Source organism: Embiotoca jacksoni, unplaced genomic scaffold, assembly GCF_022577435.1.
Source record: "Embiotoca jacksoni isolate LCO1_2020_lvr unplaced genomic scaffold, fEmbJac1.0.p SCAF_43, whole genome shotgun sequence".
Classification (NCBI taxonomy): Eukaryota; Metazoa; Chordata; class Actinopteri; family Embiotocidae; genus Embiotoca; species Embiotoca jacksoni.
Window position 1 is genome coordinate 840,007 of NW_027185396.1, and position 13,401 is coordinate 853,407.

General features: G+C 38.3%; 1 protein-coding gene across 1 annotated transcript in view; it reads right to left on the bottom strand.

The window, feature by feature from the left end:
* The window catches only part of prkcz (protein kinase C, zeta), a 122,166-nt gene extending 114,983 nt beyond the window's left edge, over positions 1-7,183 (bottom strand). The window contains exons 1-2 of the mRNA XM_069169112.1: positions 6,955-7,183; positions 435-556 (exon numbers count right to left, since the gene is read on the bottom strand). Coding sequence (XP_069025213.1) covers positions 435-556; positions 6,955-7,031 — 199 coding nt within the window. The 5' untranslated portion in view covers positions 7,032-7,183. The remainder of the gene's footprint in view (positions 1-434; positions 557-6,954) is intronic.
* Positions 7,184-13,401: the final 6,218 nt, after the last annotated feature.

The window sequence follows — 13,401 nt, forward strand, 5'->3', positions numbered from 1 at the left end:
GATGTAAATTCTTGTATATGAAAATCAGCTCCACCTCTTATCATAATTTTTTGGATTGATGAGCATTGTGTGTTTTGAGTAGTAACAACAATAACGGTGGAAAAACTGACATGGAAACTGCAACATGTGCATGTAACATTCAGCTGGGCAGGAATGAGCAGAAAGGCTGTATCAGACATGGGTAAAAGAAAACATGTGAACAACAGATGTGGGATGTGTGTCATCTGAAAGTAGTTTTAGAGACTAAATGTAACACTTTAAGTCATTAGAACGTGCAATGTGATGTGGTAGTGATGACTTTTGGTCTTTCCGGCCACTTTGCTTCCTTTTGGAGCCGGTGTTCAGAAGGACGGTAACAGGACACAGCAGGTGTTCCCGGGACCAGACGGAGCTGGCAGACTGATCTGCACTATTTGACCGTGAAGCACACCCACCTTCATCATCGATCCACTTGAGTGTGATGGGCTTCTGCTTGGCAACGCTGCACATTGTTTTCACCTCCTCACACAGCTCCACAAAGGTTACCGTAGCAGCCAGGTCGGTGATCAACATGTCCCTGAATGCACAGAAATACAAAGAAAATGACAGGACAGAGTTTTTGACAGTCGACAACAAAATGAGGACTTCATTCACAATTATTAAATTCGAATTCAAACTTCTTAAGTGAAATGATACGGTTAGTTACAAGGAGGGAGGATAGGTTGTTTGTTATCAGCTCGTTCAGTTGCCATCGTTGGAGGTATTTACGGCGTAGTGGGGCGTGTGAACAGGTGTGACAGAGAAAAGGATGGAGAGAAACAATGGCTGGGTTTGTGGCTGAGTTAATGACCCCAGTGGCTGCAGCAGGCTGTTGTGCAACATTCACTGTTGGCTCAGGTCGGTCTCATCTGTTCACCAGCTTCCACTGAAGTTAACTGGCACGTTCAATATCGATGATAGCAGGTGTTAAATCGAGTCGTCCAGAATTTTTACAAATGGACAAAAGAAATAAAGAAGCTGTCCGCTGATTTTACACCTGAGGATCAGTTTAGCCGTGATAAGGGGCACGACTCAACCTCACATTGTCTTACAGTGCAGCAGATTAGGAGGCTTCTGGAAAAAAATATTTTTGAAAGAACTCCTACTTTATCAAAGATAGCCAGGTAACTAAATTATAGTTTTATGTACATTTTTACATGAGAGTATGACATCACAAGCAGGGACTTTGCACTAATCTGAATACCGAAGCTGTAAAGTGTCATAAATGTGTTTTTTTTACCATCTCTCAGTTGTTGAATGCTGACCTGAAACAGCGAGCATGAAACTTCATATCACCTTTATCACTTGACAACCATTTCAAATAAGGGTGTGTGTCTACTTTCAACATCAACCCTTACTGCTCTGCTGTTGGCTGGATATGGAATGTGGATTCACGTTCAACAGTGCAGTTGCTGAAAATCAAAGTTTGCATGGAGACGGGGCCAAATGTAAAGCCAGCTGTGTGTTTCTTACAGTAAAAGCTGCTTCTGAATGTGTGCGAGCAGCAGCTGCACCGAGTGGGCCCACCTGAGTGTGTCCGACAGGTTACTGTGTGTGTGTGTGTGTGTGTGTGTGTGTGTGTGTGTGTGTGTGTGTGTCAAAGTGTTTATGGCAAGTGTTTGTTGGACTCTGACAAGGTGGAGCAGAGACAGCTTGCTTCCCAGCAGGCATTGCTCCATGCAGTCAACACCCACGCCAGTCAATTTGAAATGATGTCACACAGTCGCAGGTTTATGCCTAACACAGTGTAGGTTGGTCAGTGTTTCCTCCCAGTGATCAAGTAATCAAATTCTAATCACATTAGATCTGGTTGAATTTACTCTCATATGATGAATATGATGTTAATGCGAGTACGTTTGATAATACTGAATATTTACATTTGATGAGTTTGTCATCAAATTGTGCTTATTCGACATTTCATCAACACGGGGCTCCAGACTAAAATGATGTGACGATAGAGAAACATACCTCTGGGGAAATTCACAATAATTGTTAGGATCTCTTTTTTCTGATTTGAATTCAGTGAATTTGATGCATGATGTCTTATTGTGTGTTCAATTTGCACACAGCTCAGCTTTTCTCACTCGCTAGCCTCCATGTGTCCTGTTGACATTGGACACCAATGAGAGAGGACCCGCATGTCAGGCTGCTGCGTGATGTCATGCAGTTTTAAAGTTTGCAACACCACATTATGTACGATTTGCATGATCACACATCACGACGAAATACATGCGTCTTTGTTGAGCTGCAGTGTCTCTCTGACGCTCTCTTGCTGCAGCCGAGATGCCCTCATTATTGGATGTTACCGTTACCCTCCCAATACCAACCGTAAGGTGCCATTGAAAATGTTGCCATGACAAATGTTGCCGGGTTAGTTTGCCCAAATGTGCAGTCTCTATTCATTAAGAAAAAGCCTTTACAACAAGTACAAAGTTATTTTATGTGCTGGAGATCTCGTTTGCTGCGACTCTCGACAACGGAAGTGGAAAGAAAGCGTAACAGAAATAACCACATTACAGCCAGATGAAAAAAACACAACCAAAAACAAAACACCAGTAGAAAACTTTAAGAATGCTTATTCAACACCTCTATATGAATGAACATATACAGGTGAATGCAAAGGTCTAGGCTAGAAGTAAATAATAGGTGTTCAAATGTTTGCATCTAATTTTTGCTCTTCAAAATCAACAAAATATGTACAAACTTTATCACACTGCAGTATGATGTCCTATTTCCTCTTTATAAACATACGAATAAGAATCGTTTCTGTTTCTGCTGGAGCCGAATGCACATGGAAACATGTCCGTGACTAAAAGGCAAACCTACATGTGACCTTTGCCCTATTTGCTGAGTGCACATACTGAAGATTTCTCGGCGCACAAAGTGGCTCGTCACGTACGAGAGCATAAGAATGTGACGTGTTGATCTTTCATCAGAACTCGCACTGCGTTACTGTGCTTCCACCGTCTGCAACTGACAGTCATCAAAACCAATTTAGTTTTTACTGCCACATAAATTGGAACCAAAAGACCTTTTATAATAAAAAGAAGAATATAAAGAGGGGACGGGGAGGGGGAAGTAAAAGATTTTCAAAGTTGATCATGTTTAAAAGAAAAGACAAAAATGTAGCTGTGTGGATTACAAGTGGTATTTCATTCCACCGTAGGAGGTACAACTTCCTAACTTACCTTTTCTCTGCTCTCTAAACAGGGCAGACTTGTGTGTAGAGACCGAACACGTCAGAGATGCTGCTTGGAGCCAAATCATTCAACGTTTTTAAAATGATTTTATAAAACTGGTCTTGTGTGTTGTCTGCCTGGAGTTCCCGTTAAAGGACAAGCTGTTGCACTTCACTGCTGCCGGTTTGCTGCTACATTCATGTGCAGGAAATAAATTCAGCCATTAGTCTGATCCACCGTCGGAGGGTTCTGGTGAAGGCTTTATGAGGACATCTCGGATATGATGTTGGATGATTGTGAGGCAGACAATAATATTCATCCACAAACCTACTATAAGTTTTTGCGTTTACAACAACAGACTAAACCAACTGATGACATTAAAATCTTTCGTATCAAGTACTTGGTTACAGTGTACTTCAGGTTTCCTAAAATCTTCTGATATCATGTGGAGCGAAACCAATTATAGACTTTAGGGACTGACCGTACGCTCCATATCCAATGATGCATAACAACTGGACCCACTTTCATTTAACTGTTAAATTAGCAATCTTTTGGCAATGAAAAGAAGATAAAGAAAGGTGGAAAAAAAAAAAAAAAAAAAAACAGAGAAAGAGAAAGAGATTTGTACGTGTTGTCATCAGCATATTCACCGCAGTGTAACGGAGGATTTCAATCATTTCAAACTCCAGCGTCTATCTCGGAGGATACCAATAAATGTTGTGGCCTAACCCGGGGACTGTCAGGGCCATTCGTTGCTTCATATATTGTCACAACTACTAATCACCAACTTCACCAAACAATGACAACATAACGACACATGGATAAAAACATCTACACTTTCTTCTACAAAAACAAAGAACTTTGAAAATATCATGACCCTTCAACTTCACTTACACATTGAAACAATGTCAGTTTTTGCATGACCTTTGTGTGTATCGTCCAACACATTTTTTGAATCCACTTTTTTTGCTCCACACCCGAAATCAATCCAGCAGATAAAATCATACTGGAACATATTTGTCTTTTCACTGTCTATGGTCAACTGGACCTTTCAAACGGAACCAGCACCCTTCCCATGGGGGTGTAGATTCAGGTCTGTGGACACTTGCCTTAAATCGATGTGTCTTCTGGTCCAGAGTTGCGTGGGTATGCTTGAACCCCTTTATAATTGCTTACAATTCTAGTATTTATTTTGGATTTGTTTTTTTGTATTCATTTATCATGAATATGACTAAAACTGCAGTCACAAGGACAATTTAGCAGGACACCGTTTTCTGCTGCCATTAGCTCATCACATACGTATGGTATCCTGTCTGAAACAAGGACGCTGTATGTATTTGTTTTTTGTTTACTTATTTTTAATTTAACTACAATTGTAAAACGTCATACTAGTTGTAGTTATCTCATTTACGGGAAACAGTGTGGTTTTTGTTTGAATAGCACTAAGTGTCAGTATTTATCAATATAAATCATTTTGGAGTGTCCATAGAGATATCAGCCACAGTGAGTATCAGCCACAGTTGAATGAAATCAGCCATACGTTCAGCTTAATGTAAATCTGGCATAAGCTTGTTAATATGCAGATCCCCTGCAAACATTTAGAAACAAACCTTCTAACTGGAACAAGGTTAGCCTGATAGAGATTGTCAGCAATACTGTACCAGAATTCAACTCCAAGTTCAAATGTACTCGTCGCTCCAAGCATGCAAATGGTAAAGTATGTGTTTCCTCTGACCAGGACGAATTACCTGAGAAAACCTCAGTCTAAGTCCAACCGGGCAAAAATACCCTCCAAAATTCAGACATGTTTTGCAGCAAAGACTTGATTGTAAAACCACAAGCTGGGTATAAAAGTAGATATTCCACAGAGCATCAACATTTAGCTGTGGACACAAGTTCTGAAGTGGCAAAAGCAAACCAAACATCAGCATCCTTGGAGCCACACAGCTGCAGAACGAGGTTCTGTAATTACAAAGTTCCAAGTGAACTCCTGCTGCATGTGAACGCAGCGCAGTGATGCATTCAGGGTCGGTGGGGGAAGCTACAACTCAGGTTCCGTCTGCATGATCAACATCAGCACCAGAGTAACATGCGTTCTCGGGGAGAGTGGTCGTGGGTGCGTCACGGTGAGTGGCGGGTGCTGTTGTTGCAGGGGGAGAAATGTGCACGTTTTCAACACACGGGCATGTTGTCATGTTGGACAACCGAAGTGATGGAGCGCCACAGTTCAGGTTGTTGGCACCGAATGTTTTGCCTCAGAAGGAATTCATGGTGCACAACCACGCCAATGTCAAAGTCAAAATCTTGGACAGAGACATTCTTCCCATCTTTTAATGCGAACTGAAAACCCCTCGCCCGGCTCGGTGCTTTGATGCCACAGGATTTCTGAAGCTTTTCAAGGGTCTCTGTTGTCTAAACCTTAATATTCTTTAGAGAGGTAATTAGGGCAGGCCAGTCAACTCAAGAATAGATGATCGCTTCCACCAGAAAATTCTTGGATTTTGCGATCACAATAATTAATGCTAATTCTACCAATCACCTTAATATTTGCAATTTTGCTAAAAAAAAAATCTGATTTCACCATTTCAAAAGTTCTCAATCGAAATCTACTAAAGGTATTAAAGCACCAAGTCAGCCTTTCTGTACAAAACTTACTTCATCAAAAAAAGTAATTCAACATTTAGTCGGCAAGGCTCTTTAACCTCTCTGCTCTTCATCGAAACAAACCAAATACCAGCTGACCGAATAGAAAAGTAAAACCGGAGTAGAAGGGGATTATTGGAAATGTGGTCTTGTCACTAGAAATAAGCTACCAGTTATCAGTCAGACTAATCATACAGTATTGTGTTAAATTATGTGTATTAGTGTATATAGCCTTCCAGTTGTAAGCAACAGCAATTTGTTTTTGGTGCATACGTTATGTGTTGAATCGATTCATTATAACCTATTTAAAAGCATTCAAATTACTTATTTTTACAGATGTAGTATATTCATAACAGTCACAGATACAGACACTTTTATGAGTCGGGGAAAGTTTTGTAACTTTGAGCTAATGGCTTTGGAGGTTCAGAAAATAAGAAAGAAAAGTGAGAATTAAAAATACTTCCAGCTTTCTCTGTGATGTGTGGTGTGGTTATTATCAGATTACAGGATTGTATTGTCTTTAATAAGTAATGGTTTAAAAAAATGGCATTTCTTGGCAGAAAAGCTGCTGCAAAGTCAAGCAATTTTGTATGTATTAAGGACAAACTTAACTCTCTTCCATAGTTCCTTACAATACAAATATGACCCCAACACATCAGCGGAGTTTTACACTTCACACATACTAAGTGCTCAAACCTACTAGAGTAAATAAACTGAGCTATGAGCTGTTTGGCATCCCATTATTTTATAATCATACACAAAATTGCAGTCATGTTATTTAGTTCATGAAATCATTACAGGTGTGCAGAGTAGCAAACCTACCACCAAACTTGGGGATCATGAGAACAATCAAATAAAAATGAAATACATAATGTTCTCTTTGCTCATCATTATTTGTATTATACCTGCCTGTGTTTGTCACTGGTCGAGTGTGCAGGAGTTCACTGTCACGGACTAATTCAACTACATCCAAGAAGACGAGGCTCCACGTTGACCCACGACTCCCCCAGATAAGGTCCAAGTCTCCGCTCCACAGGTGTTTCCGCTCGTCACGGTGACCAGCCGGTTAACTCCTGTCACCTGAACGCTTTATATCTCGTGGAAAGTTACTCACCCGCAGTAGTGTGCTTTAATTTTGACCAACTCCGAGTCCAGGTCCATTATGGATCCGTTTGACGCTAGCATATGCATGGTCCAGTTTGGTCAGCCTCCCCAACTCGTACCAACAGTAACCGGACAGGCCACGGAACAGCTGTATCATCCGGTCACGTCGGGACGCGCACGTTCACACAACGCGGGCAGAAGCACCGGAACGTGCCAATATTCCCAAAAGAAACTTTGGAGCTACTTTTTTTCAAGCTTCTTTCGTTTGGTAACATTAGAGGCTTTGGTGACGGAGCAAGTTGTCAAGTGGGGTTGATTAACCTAAACCGTTTCCGGCCTTGACTTTCAAAATTAAACAAATACGTCGAAAGGTATACCGCACGGGTATTGTGGGTCGAGAGTGGTGCTTTTATTTTGAAACCGAAACCGCTTAACCCTTGATTGCACGAGCGCAAAGTGTGGCAAAACTTGACCCGGTCTCTTACGGCTCACTATGGTTACGGTAATCCAAATTCACCTGTCCCCGTGCCGCTACCGCTGCTTGTTAACTGTACGAACAAAACGTCTCATATTATTATTCTACGGATATACAGATATGATTTAATAGTCGTTTTGTTAGTGCGAATAATAAACGTATTAATGGGAGGCTATTCTATCTTTACACAAAGGAATACTTCATGGTATGTTTGTTTTTTTATCTCCAATAATTTTCTTGTCATTTGCGAGCATTACAGCAGGTCTCCTATGTTTCTCTTAATCAATGACATAATTCACAAATTAATTAATGATATTAATTCTCTTTCGATGTTATCGTATATGAAATTAAAAAAAAATGCACGTTCTCTGTTGGAGCTGTATCACAAGAAGACCAGCAAGGACAACTTCTCTGACTAACAAAAACAAAACTAATTCAATCATAGGTCAATTTACATAAATACAGTTGTTAAGCGCCACCTGCTGGTAAATTGACAAACAAATTCAAGAAATGCAATTCCCATTGCTAAAAGGTTTAAGTGTGGATAATTAATTTGGGGTTATTTTTTTCTTAGCCAACTCCCACAAAGTATCATCTTTTACCTTTATAGTAAAAATAATAGCAATGAAAAGTAGCTGATATTACACACTGCATAAAGGATGACGTTTCTTTTTCAGCAAATCAACTGTTGTTCCAAAAATAAATAGATACAAAAACAGACGCGTTGATTAAGTTGAACACAAAATCAACATCAATCATAAGTTACTCCATTTTTACATACATACACAAATAATTACACAATTATCTAAGTTTTGAATTGTAAAACTTTCTTGAGCAGCAAATATAGTTTTTAAATTGTAAGTATGGACATTTCAGTCACGGGATTTAAAACACCAATTCAGTATTACTGTTGAAAAGTCAAAGAAAAGAGCAGTGTACAACTGAACATTATATCTGCTTAGCATTAACGTATTTGAATGATCACTTTTAGCATGTGAAGTTGCTTTCATGCAACGAGCGGTTCCGGCTGTTGCCTCCATTGTTTTCTATGTAAGCAGCAGCGGCAGCAAAGTCTGATTATCTGGACCGAGACAACAAACGATGTTTCTGATCCAGATTAGCTGACCATTCAACAAATTTAGTCACAGTGCACCCTGATTATCTGTGTGATGAGATTATACTGTGTGGACGGTGAACATCAGCAGCCTGTGATGTGCAGAGGGGATATTGGAGGAAGTTCAGCTGCTGCCCTCATTCATGCTTATTGTGTTCAATATACGGCACGAGAACCGTTTCACTGCCACCATTACAACATTGGTCTGGTTTAGTGTTTTTACCAGAAACTACCAGTGACATGAAGGTGGTGTTAGTGTGTGAAACATTTGTTTGAAGTCAGACGGTCCAACACGTCAGATTATGTGATGGATGTGCGGCGAAGTGTCAAAAATGGGTTTTCCAACTCATTTTTTTCTTCTGTTCTTTTGTTCTGTTGGAGGTTTCCTTCTTTTAAAAAAGGAGGTTGTTGTCCCACTGATGCTCACATGGGAAATGTTGAGTTGTTGGTTGTATCTCTGTGATGTACATTCTAAACTTTACAATGTAAAGGGGAATTTGATTGCTAATATTTTAATTTGATTCAGTTCATTTTTATTTTTTTTTGCCTCAATTGTAACTTATTGTAACATTCATTGTCTTGGAAGACAGACCCTGTTTTGTGAGTCTTCCCAAAAAAATGCTCAAGTGATTCTTAACTACAGGATTTTTTTGAAGCTTTTCTTTATTCTTGGGAAGAACATAGAGAATAAGATCAATTTTCTTTTTTCTTTTATTATTATTGTATTGATTTCTACGCTGTCCTTTTCTCTCGATCCTTTTACCCAACCGGTCGAGGCAGATGCCCAAATCTGAGTTCTGTTGGAGGTTTCCTTCTGTTAAAAAGGAGGTTTCTGTCCCACAGTTGTTCACATGGGAATTGTTGAATTGTTGGTTCATTCATTCAAATGCTTCTGAACGTAACACAGTTTTCTTTGGATACTAGATATAACATCTTATCAAAGGGGGTCCGTTTGCTCAGTCGGTGATATTCAATATCTTCCTGTATATTTTACCGTATGCACAAGATTTTCTATTTCCACAAATGTTTTAATAAACTTCACCCAAATATTTGACGGCACACCAGACATCATCAGAACGAAATGTCACTTTTTTTCAAAAACTCATATTCATATTTTGAATGTTAAAAGCATTTTAACTGCGAAACATGGGAAACTTCTCCATTTTGCAGATGTGATGTCTTTGCTTTAACTTTGTAGAAGGATTGAAGGTGGCGTTTCTCCCCAGTGAGGTCATCTGTAAATCACCTTCTCTGGCGATCCAAAGGTTTGTGGTTTGAATCTTCTGATGGGCAAGTACAACTTTTCAACAATGTTGAAATGTATCATGTGGTGTACTCTCATGTGCTTCTTGTCTTCTACTGCTTGGACCCCAATCAGTGCCACTTGTGCTTTCTGTTATTAGTTATTTATTTAGATTGTATTGCAATTTCCTCTCACCACAGTGTTGACTGAGGAATGAAATATAATACCGATACAGGACATGGCGTCACATTTAACACGGAAGAACAGAACACGGTTGTACAATTAGACAATAACTACAATAAATACAGACAATCGACGACAACATTTGTATAAAACACTTTAATAATTATTAAAATACAGAGCACAAGAGTGGTTAGTACTTTTTGTGCGTCATTGTGGATTTTTTTAAGCGCAGTATTGGCTATATGTACACACTATATATACACTATAGTGGCTATATGTACACACATTTCCAAAAACATGCACCTCTGGTCAGGTTACCTGGCGCCGCGCTAGTGGCAGCCTGCTGCAGCAGCTCCCCCTTGAGAGCCCCCCTGCTGTAGTGAAGAAATTTCCCCTCGGGGATTAATAAAGTGTATAAAATAAAAAATAAAAAAAAAACACTAAGAATTGAGACAAATAAAATGTTTTACACCTTAAAGTAAAAGCCCAAATCTTTCTGTTTAGCTTTCTACTTTTATTTACTTCCTTTTCTTTTTAAAGAACATTTTGGAGCTTCTCCCTGCAGTTCATCTGAAGTGGTGTCCCTTCTGAATACTTCCCATGTTCCTCCCAGTGCATTTATTAACCGATGACGTCATTGTATAATATACTGATGTTGGCCACTAGAGGTCAGGAGCGCATCGTTTTTAAAGTGACGTGATAATGATCCTCAACAAAAGCAGCTCCTCAACTAATCATGCCTATCATGACAATTAATCACATTTCCACCAATTTTCCAGCTGGTTGTTTGAGACTAATGTCACTTGTTGATACAGAATATCTTGTTAGATTAAAAATGTGGCTTTTCATGACAAAATAGCTACTTTATCTTATCTCAAATATTTTTACAATGTTATAGTTAAGATGTATTTCCCAAGTAACAAAATGTAATGAATCCTATTTACTTTATTGTGGAATTTCTTACATTATTGGTTGATAATTTGGGAAATAATTAAATACTTTAAAGTTCAAAGATTATGCAGGTTTTACAATTAAGTTTTTAATTGTGTTTTACATTCTCCTTATGTCCCTGTATACAGTGAATCAACAGGGTTATATTATATTATTATATTTCTGTTGCTATGCATTATTCATAGGCGTTGTGAACTGTCACATCAATATTTTAAGCTCATGACCTGAAAACAGTTGTGAATCAGAACCTCAAGTATTTGGAACAAATAACTTCTGAAAATATAGTGTAAAGATTGACAGGCTTAACATGCCAGAATATTGTATATAGTCTTTTGTTGATTTAATTTTCTGCTTTAATTTCACTGTTTCTGTGAGTAAAAATAAGTAAAAAATGTTCTTTTATTTACAGCATATAGCACCTTTTTAGAATCAGATGACAAAGTGATTTTCTATAAAAAGCAAAAGAGAGAGCAAAATAAAGAGACAGTATGGAAATAATAAATATATTTGAGATTAAATAAATGGAAAAAAATAATCAGATTGTTGTAGTTATGTGTAACTTGAAAACTGAAGACAAGAAGATGCAGCAACAGATTCAAATTCAGATCTCTGACCTTAATCATGGGAATGGCACCTAATAGTAACACATACAAATGTCAAAGAGCATTCATTTTACATGTAAATTGCTTTAAATATTTGTTTTATTTTAACATTTTAAAGAGTAATCATTTGGTGAGGGATAAATAAATAGAGGTTTGTTGAAGGCTCAAAAGACAAAGTTTAGAACTTGAAAACTAAGACCTGAGATTTAATCCTGATTTCTAAAAAGTTTGTTACATTCACCTTTGTTCAGTTTTATTCACAGCACTGCAATATGAACAACAGAAAATACAATACATATAGAGACTTCATGATTTAAATCTTCTTGTGTTTTAGTTTAAGTTCAAGTGGATAAAATGTGTATGGTAAATGAAAGTTGACCAAGAATAGACCTTTGAAGGACGTCTTTAATATCCTTAATGATTTCTCTTTGGGGCCTTGAAAACTTAGTGACAACAAATTGATGGACTCGTCGTCATTCTGAAACTACTTATAATAACCAGTTCAACTTGACTGAGGTCCTTTTGATTGACGTTTCTCTTTGAGGAACTTTTTCTTGTCTAAACTTTCCTCCTGTTACCAAGTCTTTACAACCAATTTAAGAACCAGGCAAACATAACAGCCGTTGCAGAAAACAGTCACATTTACAAGGTATATTCCTGTTTTTTTTAAGGCTGCATTGTTATAGCTACAAACACACCTGGCTTTAAGGTGTGGCAGATGGCAGACTTATTTCATGGTCTGCCCAAAACTCACTTCTAATTAATGAGGGTATTAAGTGCCACTCCTTTGAACCATGCACGTTGCTTTGTGCTCAGCTTATCTGCTGTTGCAGAAAGTAGACTTGAACATCCAAAATGCCCTTGTGTCATGCACTAGACCGCACGTATCTGTTATGAGACCCCAGTTTTGAAGGAACCTTTTTGCTGGAATTCCTTTTAAGTAGCGCACAGTGCTATGAAAAAACAATGTTCTGCACTGTTGATATTTAGATTCTTCATCCTCCCACAGGACCATTGTGGGAGGATCATTCCAGATTCATCCTGTAGCAGGAGAACAAGCTCAGACAGCTTGCACGAGTCATTAAGAACAATCACTCAGAACCAGAAGCCCAACAGATGATCTGAACCCTCCAGAAGACCTGATCCCACCATCATGGAGTTATATAAGGAGAGATCAGACACCGAGACTGATTACATCCACACAAGAACTGTGGCAAGTTCTCCAAGATACTGAACAACCTCCCTGCAAAATAGGTTGAAAAACTGTGTGACAAAGTACTGAAGAGTGTGTGACTGTGTGTCACTCTTTTCTTTCTTTCTTCTGTTTGCAGAAGCATTTTCACACCCACTTCCCTTCACACTCATAACACCCTGTGGTTGACACATACTTTCACTTTTGTTATCAGTGAAGAATAGCTTTCACTTTGCTGTGTTATCTTTGCAGCCATGTAAACTGGTATAAGTCATCAAACTGCGCTTAAAAATAAAGATGAACTCATTCACAAAGTCCCTCCTCACATTGTCAAAGTGAGGATATTAAAATATTGATTCTATTTTTTCTAAATATTCTAACTTTATTCTTGTAACATTACTTTTATCTCAACATATTTCAACTTCCTTCTTAATAGTTAGTTATCTGAAACTGTTGACTGCGTTTTGTCATATTTGGTCATCTGAATGAGTTGTTGGTTGTATCTCTGTGATGTATATTCTAAACTTTACAATGTAAAAGGCAATTTAATTGCTAATATTTTAATTTGACTCAGTTCTTTTTTTTTTTTTTTTTTGCCTCAACTGTAACTTATTGTAACATTCATTGTCTTGGAAGACAGACCCTGTTTTGTGAGTCTTCCAAAAAAATGCTCAAGTGATTCTTAACTACAGGATTT